This window comes from Mesocricetus auratus, unplaced genomic scaffold (genome assembly GCF_017639785.1).
Source record: "Mesocricetus auratus isolate SY011 unplaced genomic scaffold, BCM_Maur_2.0 Super-Scaffold_100691, whole genome shotgun sequence".
Lineage (NCBI taxonomy): Eukaryota > Metazoa > Chordata > Mammalia > Rodentia > Cricetidae > Mesocricetus > Mesocricetus auratus.
The window spans coordinates 40,211,071-40,229,734 of NW_024429267.1; the positions used below are offsets into that span (position 1 = coordinate 40,211,071).

At 43.1% G+C, this 18,664-nt stretch overlaps 1 protein-coding gene across 1 annotated transcript in view; it reads right to left on the reverse strand.

Moving 5' to 3' along the window:
- Positions 1-18,664, reverse strand: part of Ephb1 (EPH receptor B1) — a 422,319-nt gene that overhangs the window by 29,276 nt on the left and 374,379 nt on the right. The window contains exon 12 of the mRNA XM_005072022.4: positions 16,901-17,116. Within this exon, the coding sequence (XP_005072079.1) occupies positions 16,901-17,116 (216 nt within the window). The remainder of the gene's footprint in view (positions 1-16,900; positions 17,117-18,664) is intronic.

The window sequence follows — 18,664 nt, forward strand, 5'->3', positions numbered from 1 at the left end:
TCTGAGGATGAAGTTCCTCTCTTAGGACCTACATTGATTTAACCCAGATGTTGTAACAGTTCTCCAAGCTGTGTGGCTCAAAACAGTACAATTTGTTGTCTCGTGGTTCTGAAGGCTGGGAGTCTGAAATGAAAGTGTCAGTTGGGTCTTGCTGGTTCTGAAATGGTGCCTTTTTCTAGTTTCCAGTGTTTACTGGCAATGCTTGACACTCCTGGCTTATGAACGTGTCATTCCGCTCTGTTTCTTTGTCCTCTCCCTGTATGTCTCTAAGTGTCTTTTTTATTTTACTATCAGATCCAGGAACCACTTTCCAATTTGATTTCACCATCACTTGATCCATATTCATAAAGATCTAATTTCTAAATAAGGATGCATTCCAGGTATGTGTGTGAGTGTGGGGTAAGGACTCCTCCCCTATTTCTTTTGGAAGGGACACAGTTCTGAAAAAGGGTTCCCTAGCTGAGAGGGCTAACCTGTCTTCACTCACACATCCCAAATTCAGCTGAACTTGCCAGGCTCACCCAGTGAACACAAGGCTGCTTTCTGTCTTTTTCTGACCAGACCATCTTCTCTTTCTACAAAACATTCAGTCCCTGAACCATTATCAACTTGTCCACATTTCCATCCATCCATCTGAAATATGTATTTTGTATGTTCATTTATTTGGTTTTTATTCACCCTTCTGCTCATCTCTTTCCACCCCCTTTCCCCTAAACAGTCCTTTATTTTACTTTAATGCCACATGTATTTTCTCTCTTTCCTTTCCTTTTCTTTGATCCATCCCTATCTCGCTCTCCCTACTTTCCTCCCTCTCTCCCTCCCCACTTTAGGCCAAAAGAGGGCACCAGATCTCATTATGGATGGTTGTGAGCCACGATGTGGTTACTGGGAATTGAACTCAGGACCTCTGGAAAAGCAGCCAGTGCTCTTAATCTCTTTCTCTCCAGCCTGTGTGTTTATTTCTACTCTAGGATCTACCTTGTGATTCTCTTTTCACAACTAAATGTGATGTTTTCTATGCTCAGGGCTTCAAACTCCCAGTAAACATCTAACTGAAAGAAACAATAGCCACATACTATTGCCAATCAACATGCCAAACGTAATATTTAAATATCTTTTCTAGTAAAGGTCCTTGCTTCTTGCAAGAAATCAATGATCCTTGATTGACTGCTTCATTGATTTATTGACTAACTGTCTGTGGGACCTCAGCTGAGATGAAATCATGTCCCTCTGTCTGGGAGTTACATAGCTCATCCTCCATTTATCTACACTCCCTCCCCAGGCCAGTCCCTTCAGATTAGTCTCTTGAGTTCGTTGTCCAGTCTTTCATATCTTAGCATGACTCCAAGGTCCAATGGCTGGGACTAAACCACTACGGCCCACTTTGAACTTTTCACACAGTGTTCCCACATCCATACTGATTCATCTCTGCATCCATTTCTCCCAGTGTTCCCCTTGGCTCTTTCTGCAGGACAGCTGTTTCTTCCCATTGGCATTTGCACAGAGGCTACTAACATCCTCACTCCCACATACTCTGCCCTTGGTGAACAAGATACATGTTCACCTATAAATGGTACCATAGTTAATTTCTTCTCATCTTTCAGTCTCAGGCCAGGGATTCCTCTCTTGTGATTCACTGATACATGCTTGATATTCTCCATGATCATACCAAATAATTATAATCGCATGATGAATTATATAATCATTTAATGTCCGTTTTTCTATGCATGTGAGTAAGTATGGATGTATGTAATCATTTGTGCCAGTTCACATGTACTGGTGTATGTGCCTGCCTCTCTCTCTCTCTCTCTCTCTCTCTCTGTGTGTGTGTGTGTGTGTGTGTGTGTGTGTGTGTGTGTGTGTGTGTGTAGGTCAGAGAACAATCTTGAGTGTCTTTGTCAGGAACATCATCCGCCTATTCTGGCACCAATTGGGCCAGAATGGCAGGAAATTGAGTCCCAGAGATCCTCTTGTCTCTCCTTCTCCAGCACTGGTATTGCAGATGTGTGCCAGGATGCATGGCCTTTTTACATGGGCTCTGGGAATCAAACTCAGGTACTCATGTTTGTGACACAAAAGCTGTCTGCCTGAACACCCCTGCCCCTTGTCCCTCCTTTGACTTGGAGTCGAACTTGAGGACCTGTGTCAGAACCTCACCTATTAGGCTTTGCATATGATAGGTGATGCACCTGTGTTAGCTGTAGAGTGACTAGGAAATGCTGCACTCCTATTTTATCACGTGCATCTGATGTCCTGGCTTTGCATACCAGCATGTGCACACTGGCCCAGAGCAGAGAGGGGTACTGAATGAGAAACCTGACCAGCCCCTGGGTACTGGTTGGCTCAGGCTCTGAAATTCCATACTAATCCCACTCCAGCTAATAATATACAGGGCCTGCTAAGAATAATTATGCTGAGTCTTTCTCAAAAGGGCACTCCAGTCAGGTTCTTCTGTCCCTATGTGTGTGTCTGCTGACAGAGTGACCCAGGGAGGGATCAGAAGGAGGAGGGGGCAACCCCCTCCCCTAGGAAGAATTATTTGAGTGGCAGAGCACGGAGCAGAATGACATTTGAATTGTTCTCCCCTCCGATTAATTAATGCCAGAGAAGAATTTCCAGGGGGCCAGGACTTAGGTTGATTCTGCCTGCAATTAAAGGATCTCCCCATCTTTTCTTTGCTTGTCTTTGTTCCTCTCTGTTTTCCCACCTACCCAGGACATGGAGCTGATTCCCAAGCCAAGTGACTGAAAGAAGAACTAGAAATCACTCTGAAAGTGGCCTCATAAGGGAGGCCACATCAAAAAAGAAGTAGGATTTAAATGTAAAATCCCCAGGAACAGGGAGGAGAAGAAGCTGAGCCAGGAGCACTGGACACAGAGCTATAGACACTCCTCTTTCTGAAGGATGTAGGTCATTGCCAAAGTTCCATAATTTCCCTCTGTAGCCCAGGTTGGCCTTGAACCTGTGCTCTGCTCGACTCAATCTCCTCTCTGCTCCCATTGTTGGGATTAAAGGTGTGTGCCACCATACTTGACTAGAAACCACCTCTTTAAAAGCTGCAACAAAGAACAGACAGATGGAGATTTCTCCCAAAAAGTTTGCAGGAAGGATTATCTTTGAGATAATTTTCTGCGTTCTCTGTGTCTTTTAAGTATTAAATATATTATGAGGGGGAAAAACCTTCTAAAACCAACTACTAGAGCAAGCAAACTCACTTTTTATAAATCATGAAAGAAAGATTAGGTTTTGGCTTTTTGCTAAGAGCTATGTGAGATGTGTGGATGGCGGCGATGTATGTTTCTAGGCAGCCCTGGGTACATGTGTGTATTTCTTTGTGTGTCCTCTGCATTAAGTGCAAACCTGTGCATCACACACTTCTTCAGTGAAAGCACATATATGTGCATGTGTATGTTCGTATGAATGTGTATATGTCATATGTGTATAGTACTGATGCACATATATGTGCATGTGTATGTTCGTATGAATGTGTATATGTCATATGTGTATAATACTGATGCACATATATGTGCATGTGTATGTTCGTGTGAATGTGTATATGTCATATGTGTATAGTACTGATGCACATATATGTGCATGTGTATGTTCGTGTGAATGTGTGATGGGAAGCCACTCAGCCCAGATTTTGGAGAAAGTTCATGGACATTTACATCCCAATCCTAGCCATTTTTGCCCCAGAGCCATGCCTAGCATTACTGGCCCCTGGAGAAACGCCAAAGTCTGGGCAGCATGGACAAGGAAAGGACTGTTCCCAGCACTGCCCCCTGCTGTTTCCCAGTGAATGGTGATGGCAGTTTAGACCCAGACCTGACCAGAAGGAAGATGAATGTCCCCAACGCTAAGGCTTTGGTACTCCTTGACTTCCTTTCTTTGAGTCTCTTATCTTAAAGACCCCCAAGCAATTTCTGTGGACAGAAAAGAACTTTCTGTCACAGACAGGTGTCCTGAGTTACCGTGTTAGTCAATTTTCCCTGACTGTGAAAAAATACCGAAGATAAACAACTTCAGAGAGGGAAAGGTTTGCTTGGGTTCATGGTTTCAGAGGTTTCTAAGTTCACGGTCATTTGGACCTGTTGCTTCCTGCCTATAGTAAGGTCAAACATAGATAAGACTACACGTGGGCCCACAAGTAAAGGCAAGAGAGAAAGTGGCCAGGGTCCAACATCCCATTTCAAGGGCACATTCAATATAGCACAATGCCCTTCAACTATGTCCTCTCTCCTAAAATTTCCACCACCCCCAAACAGCTTCAGTGTCTGGAGACCAAGCCCTTAACACAACAGTTTTTGGGGTCATTAAAAACCCACATCGTAACAGCTACATTCTTCCCTTAAAGATCAATTAACAACACGATAAGGCCAACTAAATGCCATACAAGAGAACTCCTTTAGTTCAGTTCCAATGGATTGGGGCAATGAGGGGACTTTTTCCCATGAATATATGACAATGAAAATGATGGTAACATTAATAATTTATCTATTTTTGATGCTATGGTATAGATTGTTCTCAAGGATGGAAGTGACTGTTATTGGTCTGTTTCTGAACTCCTTCCTATGCACCTCCATGGACTCAGGCCTGATTTAATAAACATTGCTTTTGTGTTTTTCCAGGGAGCTTTTTGTTGGGGCAGGGATTCAGATATTGGATGGAAAAAATATTACAGGATCAGAATCAGCTCCAAGATTAGAGGCTGATACTAATTTGGGGTTCCACAATGTGGCTTCACTATCTCCTCATACAGCAGCTATTATATCTCATGGCTGGTAGGGAAGTTGTACCATAGGTATAAATGCTCCTAATTCTGAAAAAACACAGGAGTCCCAAGTAACATCCCAGCCTTCATAATTCCCTGGGCTTGAGGCAAAGATGATTGAAATTGTATTTTCCCTAGTAAAAATTGGTACAATATTTACTTTGATTTTTTAAAGTAAGGTGTGCTGGAGAGTTTTATGTCAACTTGACACAAACTTGAGTCATATGAAAGAATGGAACCTCAATTGAGAAAATGCTTCCATAAGATTGAATTGCAGGCAAGCCTGTAGAGCATTTTCTAGATTAGTGATCGATGGGGAAGGGCCCAGCCCATTGTGGGTGGTATTAACCCTGGGCTGGTGGTTCTGGGTTCTACAAGAAAGCAGTATTCCTCCATGGCCTCTGTATCACCTGATGCCTCCAGGTTCCTGCCTTGCTTTAGTGCCTACCTTGACTGCTTTTGATAATGAGCTGTTATATGGAACTGAATGAAATAAACTCTTTATTTTCCAAGTTGCTTTGGTCATCATATTTCATCACATCAACAGTAGCCCTAACTAAGAAAAATTGGTATCAGGAGTGGGGTATTGCTGTGACAGACCTGACCATGTTTTGTGGAGAGTTGTGGAAGGGCTTTGGAATTTTGGGCTAGAAAAGACATTGAGTGTTCAAAGCTTGGTGAGTTGGTCCATGAGAGGTTGGAAGATAAATACGTTGAGAGAAACATAGATAAGAGCCCTGGCTTGTGAAAATTCAAAGGAAACAAAGGCGCTACTAGGACCATTTGTATGAAGAATTTGTGTCTGGACAGCTGGGGCTGAAGAATCAGCTGTTGTTAGCAGAGGACCAGACCACTGAAGTAAAACCTTTGCTTTACTGGAACAATTGACACTGGTTATCTGGAGCTTCACAATTAGTAGTGATTAAAAAGAGGGCAGCATCACTGAGGTGAAATGTTCTGGAAGTGTTCCCTGAGCGTCAGCACACAGAAGCTGGATATTTAAAAGAGACTGGAGTTTTAATGTGTTTGAATCTGTTTTTTTATTGTGCTATTTATGTTTTATATTGTGATATTAATATTAACGGGTTATCTTTGTCATAAATGTGAAAGAAAAGGTTCTAATTGAAAATTTTTGGGTTTGTGTGTCATGTTGACAAGGGTCAGTTGTGCTGGATAATTTTATGTCAACTTGACACAAGCTAAAGTCCTCTGAGAGAATGGAATCTCTATTGAGAAAACACGCCCGTAAGATTGGGCTGTAGGCAAGCATGCAGAGCACTTTCTTAACTAGTAATTGATAGGAGGGGTACCAGCCTATTGTGGGTGGTGCCATCCCTGAGCTTGTGTTCCTGTGATCTATAAAAAAATACAGGATGCATAAGTCATGGGAAGCAAGCCAGTAAGCAGCACCCCTCCACGGCCTCTGCCTCAGCTCCTGCCTTCATGTTCCTGCCCTGCTTAAGTTCCTACTGTCACTGCTTTTGATAATGAATTATTATATAAAATAAAACCTTTTATTCCCTTACTTGTTTTGGTCATGGTGTTTCATCACAGCAATAGTAACAACACTAAGACGTAAGATGATTGACAATTCTTGTGAAGTAAAATCTGAGCTAAAATATCTTCAATATCCAATGCTATCAGAGTTAGAAGTAAATGCAAAGTCTATCTCCCCCACAGACATGAAAGCAAGACCCATGGGCCGGAGACACAGATACCTGTCTGAGAAAATCTCCTGGGGATTGCAGTGCACTGCAAATTGTGAGAACCATTGGTGTCTGTTGACACAAGCTGGTCACCTTCCCCATGTTTTCTTCTGAGGAACAATCTTCAAAGTTCTCCCTACTGATCCCATCACATGGTCCTTCAACTTTTCCGTTGTGAATATGTGTGTGGGGATGAGGGGGGGATGAGGAAACACTCATGGTGGCTTTCCTGGCAACAATATAAGGTGTGGTCAGAGCTCATTTGTGTAAGAGGCTACTACCAGATTACCACACAACTTCTTAGAAATCTCACAAAATCCTTCCAATTCTGGAAGTGTGGTGATGCAAACCAGGTTCACAAAATAGAGCACAGGCCAAATCCAGCATTCTTTCTATCCTCTTGGTGATTTCTCCAACTAGAGTTAGATTGGTAATTCCAGAAGAATTCTTTTACCCCAAGTTCACACAGAACCCAATTGGCCAGGGCAATATCATGAAATAAAGGCATGCGTCTTTGTGAAATGAAGAAATCTATATCTAGCATAGACTCTATTGTGGCTGATGTGGGTGATTCCCTGAAAATGCAGCTGTTACAAGTTGAATTGTAAATGTCCCCCAAAGACCCTGTTTCTTCTTTCCATGCAATGTTCAGAGACTAGGGCTTTGGGAAGTGACTGGATCATGAGGGCTCTGATTTTATTAGTAGAAAATTCCATTACACCTTCAGAGCTTAATGGGCTCTGGAGGAAGGTTTTGTTATATAAACACTGTCTTCCTTTTTGTTTCCCTGATGCCATGAAGTAAGTCATTCTATCCACAGTGACACTTGGCCTAATCCCAGACCCATGGTGATGGGAACAAGAGACCATGAACTGGAGTTCCTGAATATATCAGCTAAACAAAGCTTTCCACTTATGAAGGTAGTTGTCTCAGTGATTCCATTTTAACTTTTATCACATTTATTTATTTAGTGGCTCGTGTGTGTGTGTGTGTGTGTGTGTGTGTGTGTGTGTGTGTAGACAGAAATCAGAGCAGAACTTGTAGAATCTGGTTCCATCTTTCTACCAGTGGACTCCAGGTAACGAATTCATGTCTTAGATGATTACCCACTGAGCCATCTTGCCAGCCAGTATCTCAGTTATTTTGACATAACAATGAACACAGCTGTAAATTTGAAGCTGCAGCTAAGACAATAACAATTCACAGGAATAATGGGCAGTGTGGGGGCAATGGTGAGATACTGCTGTTGACCACACTGCAGCTGGATGTCTAATTCATCACATGGGAGTCAGGACATCTGCAGAGCACGCAAAGGGTGTGCCATGACTGCAAGTGTCCTTGGTTCCATGGGGAAGATGGACTCTTGTGCTCCATGCCAGCTAGTGCAGGGGATGATTCTGATGCACATGGGCCTACTCTGGAGCAGGCGCAACATGCGTGCTCTCCAGGCAGTCAGTGTAGGAAAAGAGGGGCGGGTGGTGCCTGAGAAAGCACAAAAGAAGGGTCAAGGCTCGCGGAAGTGTAAGGCAGTGGGAAGGCACCTCAGAAGACAGCTTCTGCCTCCCGCTCAGAGGAACAGATGCCCCAGCAACAAGCTTCCCCTGACATTCGCAGATGGGGACAGAGGCAGGGCAGACATCAGACATCAGACACGAGAAGTCAAGGAGCCAGAAGGACGGGACAGGCTTCGAAGGAGGCGAGCTTTAGATGTGGCAGAAACACAGGGTGTGGGAGGAGCAGCTGCTCAAGAGCAGAGGAAGGAGAGCAAAGGGGAAGAGCAGAGACAGCTCGGAAGTGCTTTGAAGACTTGGCACAATCCGTGATGAAACAGGGGAGCGGGACCTGTGGAAGGCAGGAGCATGGCTGGAGACTTCTCCGAGAGGCAGCCCACGAGGGACGCTATAGGATGCGAACACTGACACTACTTTGGCAGAAGAAACCCACCTGAATACTAAGGAGGAAGACTGTGGTCACTATGGGACAGGCAGGGCCTCTTTCCATTCCTCAAGAGAAGAAACCCTGCTGGATGGGGCTGAACTCTTTGTTCCCTCAGCATAATGACCCTACCCAGAAGTCTCTGGGATCATGCTGGAGTTCTTCACACCAGCTAAAGGCTAGAGACTCAAAATGCAAAACATCTGTGACAGGTGTGGCACCTTTCCTGGGATGTGTGGGCTTTTTTCTAAGTTGGTAACACTAGCCAGAACCAATTACCACCAGAATTTGGTCTGTGAGGTCAGACATCGAGGACTGGTCTTTAACAGTGCATAGGAGTGTTTGCTGAGACACATCACAGAATGCAGACATATATCTGCAAGAAATAACATTTGTAGACAGCGCAGGCGTCCAGAGCCCAACCCATCTCATTTTTCTGTATTAGTAGCCGCTCAGAACTCTTTCCTAGGATAGTGAATTTATTGCGATCATAAGGAAGCACAAAGGAACAAATTTTATCTGTTCATTATTGCGGGAGCCTGTTGGGAAGGAAACGCTCCTGGGGCTAGAAATAGCAATTTAAAGTGGAGAATAAACACCCAGAGAAAAGAAGTAGGGTGGAGAAGGACGTCTGAGTGCCAGATGAAGGATGAGGGCCTAGGAGGAAAGACTAGAAAACTCTAATAGCTATTAATGAGGTCCTCACTTATAAAGAAACACCGGGTGAATTAGAAGATGATGATGCGAAAGGGGCCTTGAAAGAGCTGTGTGAAAGAGAATTACAGTGGAGAAGACTGTCTCATAGAACTGAAATTAAGGGCATGAAGCTGCAAGCTCCACTTTTGATATGGGGGTGGATATGCTTCTAATCAACAAAGCCTCCAAGAAATAATAACGAGTATAATTGAAGACAGAAAGGAAAGGAGAAGAGGGGAGAAGAAGGGGGAAGGAAGGGAACATTCTCCAAAATTTCTGGAAACTGAAAAGAGCAAATCTATACCTTTTGCATTTTGCCTATGGGCAACCTAAGTCTCTATAGTCTGCTCATGCAAGAATACCAGGGGAAAACTTCATCATTTTTTTTGGTTGGGAGAATCAAGAGAGGGAAGCCAGGGTAGTGGCCATCAGAACTGCTAGAGAGGAAGGGACCTGATTGCTAGCTGACCCTGAGTGTTGGCTGTACAAAACAGGCTAAAACTCACAGGAGTTAAGAGCTAAGATGGAGTGTGTGTGTGTCTGTGTGTGCGTGCGCGCACGCGTGTGTGTGTATCTCAGAAGACCACAGACCACTTCATAAAATAAAATAAAAACCAGCCCAATTTTAGTCTGATGTAACTCAGGGTGCATATCTTATCTACAAACATCAGTTACATGATTTCCAACCTTCTCTGCAATGTTACTTTGTTGCTTTATTATTAAATAAGTATAGTGTGTGTGTGTGTGTGTGTGTGTGTGTGTGTACTCATGCATGTATGCACAACATGTGAGGTCAGAGACTGACTGCCAGTGCCTTCTTCAGTCACTCTCTACATTTTTTTTCCTAACAAGGACTCTGACTCTGCCAGCCTGACTGGTCAAAAAGTCCCAGGGATCTACCTGTTCCTTCCTTCCAGCACAGGGTGAGAGTGCATGTAGCCACATCCAGCTTTTACATGAGGGCTGGTGAGCAAACCTGGGTCCTTCTGTCTGCACAGCAAGTCCTTTAGCAACAAGGCCATCTCTCCAGCCCCTAAATCAGCATTAGGAAAGAGAAACTGGAAGCTATGTAAAATGCCTGCTCCTCTCCCCAGATTCTCCTTGGGTTTTAGTACCCACTTATGTTTTCTCATCAGAAATATCCACTGATAGTTGCCAATCAGTAGCTTTCTAATAATATTCTAATAATGTTCTTTCTAGTATAAGGTAGCACTGTCTTGTCCTATTGGTATACCCTTATATTATTTATCTTATTAGACCAGTTATAATCTGTTACTGTCATCTTGTATTTTATATTTTTGGGGGGGGGGAGCAAAGGCTTTATTTCATCTTAGAACTCTCAGGTCAGTAAGTGTTTTATATTTTAAGATTCAAATTATCACAGTTTAAACATTAGAATATTCTTCAAGATGGAGATTTTGGATTTGGGGGCATATCTTCATCATTTGAATGTTTTCTCACTTTTTGACACACACACAGACACACACTCAGACACAGACATACACACAGTCACACACACAGACACAGACACACAGACACACACACAGGCACAGACACAGGCACAGACACACACACACAGATACACACACACACAGGCACACACAGTCACACACACACACAGACACAGACACACACACAGGCACAGACACAGGCACAGACACAGGCACACACAGAGACACACAAACACACAGGCACACACACAGTCACACACAGACACAGACACAGGCACAGATACACAGACACACACAGACACACATACACACAGGCACACACACAGACAGACACAGGCACACACAGAGACACACAAACACACAGACACACACACAGATCCACACACACACACACACAGACACAGGCACACACAGAGACACACACTCACAGACACACACACAGAGATACACACACACAGGCACACACACACAGACAGACACAGGCACACACAGAGACACACACACACAGTCACACACAGAGAGATACACATACACAGACACACACACACACACACACACACTGTGTATGCTGACTCATCTCACTTTCCCTGCTTTGGCTCTGAAAGGTACCATGTCTCTAATGACTCCCTTGCTTGAAGTAGGGTAGATGAAAATAATCAAGATCTGAGAGCCAGGTGTACTCCTGCTGCATGGATGTCACTGCTTCCAGACACCCCCAGCCCTATTTATTTACCTGTCTCACAGTTCACACAAATACATCTGCCCAAGCTGAACCCTGCACAATCCCTTCTGGCTTTCATGCTTTCCCGTGTGTGCACCAGTCTCCCAGGAGCTCTTATACCCAGCATACTTTTAATCACCCACTGTGGTGGTCCTACCCTCACATGTGGGTGTTAGTCACCACTAGCTTATGATAGCTACATTTGTTGGCCCTGGCAAGGAGTGATTTAGTGAAAGAAAGGAAAGAGGAAAACCAAGCAATGCTGAATTTTTTAAAAAACATATATGAAAATAGAAGAAAGGAAGAAATTCAAAGGAAAAGGAAGTGGGGGTGGGAAGCCAAGCTATTTTTCCCAAAGGCAAATTTATCACCTTTGGATAATGTGTACAGTTCTATATGTACAGCATATGCATACACACACACACACACACACACACACACACACATACACACACCTCTACGCTTTGAATGGTTTCACACCATCCCAAGACTATAAATTCTATCAAAAGTGTCTGAGAGGACCTACTGCTGCTGGCCTCTTAGGCATTTTCTCATTCTCCAGTTACCATCAATGGTGGCTTCTACTCTAACATATTCATTTGTCCTTCTTGCAACAGGACCTTTGGAAATACAGTTTCTCTGCCTGTGTGGCCTAACCTGACATGTTCCTTTGGGGAAAAGAATGCTATACTATATTTGTGTGCTTCCAAAGTTAAGATGTTGAAGTCCTAATTCCTAGTGGGATGATATTTAGAGGCAGGCTTTTAGGAGATAAATGTGGTTAAAATTAGACCACAAAGATGCAACCCCATGATGGATTAATACCCTTATAAGTGCATTTTGATGCTCAGTTCGGAGGAGAGGTATGAGCACTCTCTGTATCTTTAATGCACACACCAAGGTATTCAGGGACATGATTAAGAGGAGGGTCCCTACTAAGAGCCTGTTCAGACTGTTATTTTGACTTCTGATACTCTAATTTACAGAATCAGGAGGAATGAATATTTGCTATTTAAGTTGTCCAGCTAGGGGCATTTCATTTCAGCAGCCAAGTTAACGAAAACTGACATTTTTTTTTCAGATCTGTTGGAATACCATGATCTCCTCCTCTGGAAGTCCTCCTTAATCCCCTAGACACTGTCAGGACATTGTATTATTTACTGTTTTCTTCATGCTCTAGCAGCAGATAGATGTTCTGTCACTGAGTGTGTGTCTGATGAATGCCCATGTCATCTCTTTTGATCCTGATCACATGCTTATGTGGTATAATACTGATACATAAAGGCATTCAATAAATTTTTATAATTTTAATAAGTTGTATCTTCAAAGAATAGTTGATTTAATCAACAAATATATTCATTGTTCTATTTCTAGGGAAAGGCAAACAAAAGAAATGGCATGGGAGATATGATGAGTCAAGTGGACATAGGGCCAATGCTCCTGAAGACAATGAGGTCCAGAGTCAACAGACCTTGTCATATAAAAGAAGCATTTATTTAAAAATCCGTGCAGACAATCAAAGCAATGTGTATAGCAAAATCGGGTGGGAAGTTTTTACTAAGAAACTTTTACTGTAAGGTACACTATACTGTAAGGTAGATGCAAGCTTTATATTTGAATCCATCACTACTTAAGTGACCCAGGCGCATTAAAAAGTTGGGTCTTCCAAAGACAGATTGAGCTCCACTCAAAGACCAGCTGTGAGTAAAAATGATGTGTGTGTTTGGACCTAGACAAAGGGATTTTGAATTTCATTTACAAGAAAAGAAATTTAAAGCTAGTCAAGAATGTTTTTAAGAGGATGGAAGAATTTGCTTCTTCCAAATTTCATTAAAATTTTGTTATGTGATATTTGCTCAAGTCATTATGGCCACACCAATAGGAAAAGACAATGGATAAATTGATCAACAGAATCAACAGTTGACAGAAAGAACTTAATGTCAAGGATGACATAATGGTTTGGAAATAAAGTATATATTGAATGAGGTGACATAATTTTTTACCTTGACAAAGCTAAGTAAGAAGTGACTTGCCAATTCATACTTAAAAATACATTCCAGAATATTCTTGGTGTCTGTTCAACAAGATAATGAGGAAATAAACAATAAATTCAATAGGAATAAACTACTACCCACAGTAAGAAGAGTAACTCACTGGAACATGATATAAAGGGGAAACAACCAGACAACAAGGAGCATGTCCTGTATGATTCCATTTCTATGAAGATCTAGATTGTCTGTGAAGTTTCGATATATACATACATGCAAACATACATAAAAGCATTTGAAAAACACAGAGCAATGGTTGTATCTGAGTGTGTTTGGCAGGTGGGGATTGAATAGAGGTGAATGACACATGGAGGAGCCTCTTGGGGTAATGACTAGAATCTTTATCTTGCTAGAAGTTCGTGTGGTGCACCTCTATATATAAAATGTCCACACAATTATGTGCAGGAACAAAACATAAGTGTGAACAAAAATTACATTCAGACGGAGGTACAGGCCAGAGTTAGATGGTGAAGCACACTTAGCAAGATACTCCTTCTGTGATCTATGAGGAGTAGATTCCTGGTCAAACTGTTTAAAGTTCTATGAATATCTGAATTTTTTTTAAATAAATGTGGCAAAATAATTTCAGGTATGCTAAAATTTTACATATAGCATAAACATCAACAGAATGCAATTTCACTAAACTCTTTGAGAAACATCTCATAATTTTGTATGAGGAGAACTTTAAAAGCAAACAACAGTCCTAAGAATATACAGAAGAAAAGATAGATACTTTTGATTACCTGAATCTCAGTGACTTTGTAACTCAGATGATGCCACTCACATGCAATTAGGTGGACATCTAACTGTGTCATATACAATCAAGCGGTAACACCCAACATAAATACCAGCAAGCAGCCCAGTGAAAAACATTAAGTAAAGACACACAGAAGAGAGAAAAATGAGTTCTGGCAATTGAATAAAAATACAAAGTAAAACAAAGTGAGGCAGACATTTTTAGCTATCAAATTAGAATAATTTCAAAGATTGGTAACCTCCAGTGCCACTCAGGATGTCAGGTGATCAACACACTCCCAGGAGAGAATGGATATTCACTAAGACTTGGAAAGTCAGTCTGGAAGTAAAAAGTTCCATGCAATGCACAAGAATTCAGAAACAAGTATAGTGTGGTCATAGAAAAATGTGGAAAGAAACACATCAGACTCAGAAGTGCCACTTCCACAACCTAGATACCCCTCAACTGAAGAGTGGATAGAGAAAATGTGTTACATTTACACAGTGGAGTACTACTCAGTGGAAAAAAACAATGGAATCTTGAAATTTGCAGGCAAATGGATGACACTAGAAGAAACTATTCTGAGTGAGGTAACCCAGTCACAAAAAGAGAACCATGGTATGTACTCACTCATATATGGATTTTAGACATGGAGTAAGGGAGTGCCAGCCTACAATCCCACCACGAGAGAATCTGGGAAATAGAGAGGACCCTAAGAGAGATATGCATGGTACCCCGGGAAGGGGAATGGGACAGGATCTCCTTAATGGATTGGGAGCTTGGGGGGGAGGGGAGAGGGGCTGGGATCTTGGAGAAAGATAGGGAGAAGAGGAGGAGAGAAGGACATGGGGGAGCAGGAAGGTTGAGTTGGGGGAAGAACAGAGGAGAGCAGGATGAGAGATACCGTAATAGAGGGAGTCATTATAGGTTTCAAGAGAGATCTGGCACTAGTGAGATTTCCAAAGATCTACAGGATCACACTAACTGGCAATCTAAGCAATAATGGAGAGGCTACCTTATATGCCCTCTCCTGATAATGAGTTTGGTGACTACCTTATATGCCATCTTAGAACCTTCATCCAGTGGCTAATGGAAGCAGAGGCAGACACCCACAGCTAAACACTGAACTGAACTGGAATCCAGTTTCAGAGAGGGAGGAGGGATGAGCAAAGGGGTCAAGATCAGGCTGGTGAAACCCACAGAAACAGCTGACCTGAACAAGGGGGAAGTTCTTGGACCTCAGACGGATGGTTGAGAGGCCAGCAAGGGACTGATCCAGACCCCATAATTTTGGGTGTCAATGAAGAGGCCACGACCATCTATGGGGTCTCAGGTAGTAGATCAGTATTTATCCCTGGCATCCGAATGAGCTTTAGGAGCCCATTCCACATGAAGGGATGCTCTCTCAGACTGGACACATGGGGGAACGTCTAGGTTCTGCCTTGTATGATATAACATACTTTGAATAATCCCCATGGAGGGCCTCACCCTCCTTGGGGATCAGAGTGCAGATTGGTGGGGGGGGGGTTGAGGGAGTGGGGGAGGAGGGGAGAGAGAGGGAGTTGGGATTGACATGTGAAGCAAGCTTATTTCTAATTTAAACTAAAAAATACAAAAAAAGAAACATAGAAAGAAAGGAAGGAAGGAAGGGAGGAAGGAAGGAAGGAAGGAAGGAAGGAAGGAAGGAAGGAAGGAAGAAGGAAAGAAATGCTGCTTCCAGGAAGAGGTTGGAACACTTTGGCCTGAGTGTCAAATTTGGCTACACTCATGTGTATAGTTCAGAATGTTTATCACTTCTTAAAGGGTAACACTACAAATAGTTACTTCTTTACATAATTCTCCATTTTGCCTCTTGGCCATCAAAGCCTAATACACTAGACAGATGGCTCTTTAAGGAAAAGTTTATGGACTCCTACCATGGGGGAGGAGTTATCATTCACTATTTTTTTGTGCGTTTGCTTCTCTGCATTAATTTGTGCATTTCATTTTTTGAGGTATAAAGCAGATAGACAGGGAGGCAGGGAAAGATATTGCTGACTGTGAATATAAGTAGAAAACAAAGATAATAGCTAGACACCCACTGTAGCAATCTAGGTCCAAGAGAGAGGAGTCTTTCAAGGTCAGGGGGCAATGGAGGGAAGAGTGGGGATGGGTTTCCTAGGAGTAACCAAGGAGCAGGTTGGAATATTAAGGCATGGGAAGAAACCACTGGTGACTCTTCTATTTCAGTCTCTAGCTAAATAGAGCCACCTATGGAGATGGGGAGATGGGAAAGATACACTGGAGAGTAAAGCCAAAACTCTATTTTGGATCTATAATGGTTCCAAGAGGAACTGTGTGAAGGAGGCAGTGGGATAGAGATTAGAGCTACTCAGGATGTGCAGGGGGAGGCTGAGAGGAGATCAGATTTCAGCCCTCAGCATGGAACTGGTACTTAAAGGACCCTGGATGCAAGATAGGAAACTGAGCCCCATGCTGATGACACAATGCCCAGCTCAACTGGGAACCAACAGCCCCAACTTTGCCTAGAGCTGCTTCCTGTTGAAAGATGTTTCTGATGCCACTCTCCCTTACCTGGATTCTCTTAAATTCATCTGCTCCAAAATGCTCTTGCCACTGGCTAAGGAGCACTGTGGCTTCCAGGTAGACACCAGCTCTTTCTGGAAAACTGAGGTCAAATCTTTGCCGAGACACTGGCTGTTGTTATTTCTAGTGGATGAATGGGTGCCCAGCATCTGTCTCCTTAAGCAGTGAAACAACTTAGCCATGGCTGCTGAGATACCTTCGGCCATCACTGACTCATACCATATTTTCTCTAGGTGGACTAAAGACTCACCAAGGAGCTGGTGTAGGTGGGATCTGAGGTGTCGTCCTGGAGGTAGCGAGAGAGGCCAAAGTCAGACACTTTGCACACCAGGTTGCTGTTGACCAGAATGTTCCTAGCAGCCAGGTCTCTGTGCACATAATTCATCTCAGATAGGTACTTCATGCCAGCAGCGATGCCCCTCAGCATCCCGACAAGCTGGATCACGGTGAACTGCCCATCATTTTGCTGTGATAAGACAAAAAGGAGATCAAGATCAAGATGGGCTTCAGTGGCTAAACAGGAGCCTAGACAGCATGGCCGATGGCTTGTCAGCCTTCTGTCAGCACCCAGCATTCAGTTCTCCACTGCTTCTTCCTGCTCCTCCCGCCTCCTCATCGCTTTCCTTGAATGTTCTGCTCTCTTCTTGCCAAGCCCTGTCGATTTCATCTCCAAATTACATCTCAAACCGTCCACTCCTCTCTCTTTCCACTGCCACCATTCCAAACAAGTCATTGCCATCCATCACCTGTAACAGCCTCCTGCACCTGCCCCCCTACAATCCATTCTTTCCATGGCAGCCTTGGCCATCTTTTCAAGACATAAATCAGTCCTTGTCACTCACTGGCTTAAACTCTCCAACAGCTTTCCATTGCATTAAGGAAAATCTCCCAATTCCTCAGCACAACTTAGGAGACCCTAGGGACCAGCTACTGCCTGGCCTTAGCCTCTAAAATCACACACCCATGCTGTATGAAGTCACAAGGACTTAAGAACTCTAGGTTCTTTCCAAGGCAAGTCCTACTTGCCCTGGACTTCATAAATACCATTTCTTCTGTTTCTTTCTCTCTAATCCCGTCCCCAGGTGCCCTTTGTTTTCTGCTTAACTGTCCCGTCCTCAAAGATGATATCCTTATTATTCCCCTTTCCCCAAATATATTTAGCATCTTCTGAACATTGTTTTCAAATATATTACTATATTGCCTTATGTTTCACAAGTTTGAACTTTGTGGATGTGTTATAACATTCTGGTCTTTGCTGTTTGACTCTTAAGTCTTTGAGCACAAGAACTCCCATCTCTTGAGGTCCCTATAATATTTTCAGTGCTGAAAACTAACAGAAAAAGGAGGGGGGAGGAGGAGAAGCAGCAGCCAACACCTTAAAAAGTATAAGCAATTGTGTGACCAGAATCTCTTGTTATTTCCCAAACTCAAAGTCTCAGGCAACTCCTTCGAATCTTCTGATCTGGCAAACTCTACTTTGTTTAACCAAGCTCGCCTCACAGGGGTCAGTGGGGCTGAAGTTCACACACAGTGTCTAGTACCTGGAACCCTGTTAGTGTCCCTCACCATGCCGGGCTATATTACTTGCTCTCTCCCATCACTGGTGGACTCAGTTCTAAGCACCAATACCTCCCCAATACATAGATTTTTCCAACAAATAAATGTGTCTTCTTCTTGTTACACATAAATTCCTGGGTCTTGCCTCTGTGGACAGTGGTTGAATCATGCCACCAGGAACTTCCTTTCCTATTTAGCTCAGCGTCAGTTTCTCTCCAAAGGGTAGTAAGTTGTATCCTATATCAATTAGAGCACACCCTAAACATTGGAACACTGTGATTGAAGGAGAGGGCACCTGAGGTATAGTCTAGATATTGTTAAACACAAGTACTGGGTAAGCCATACTCTCTGCCTCAGAAGTCCATATGCGAAGTCTACAAAGTAGAAAGAGTGTGAGGAGCCCCTTTGTACTGAATATCTGCTGGATAGATTACACCCACATCTATTATCTTATTTC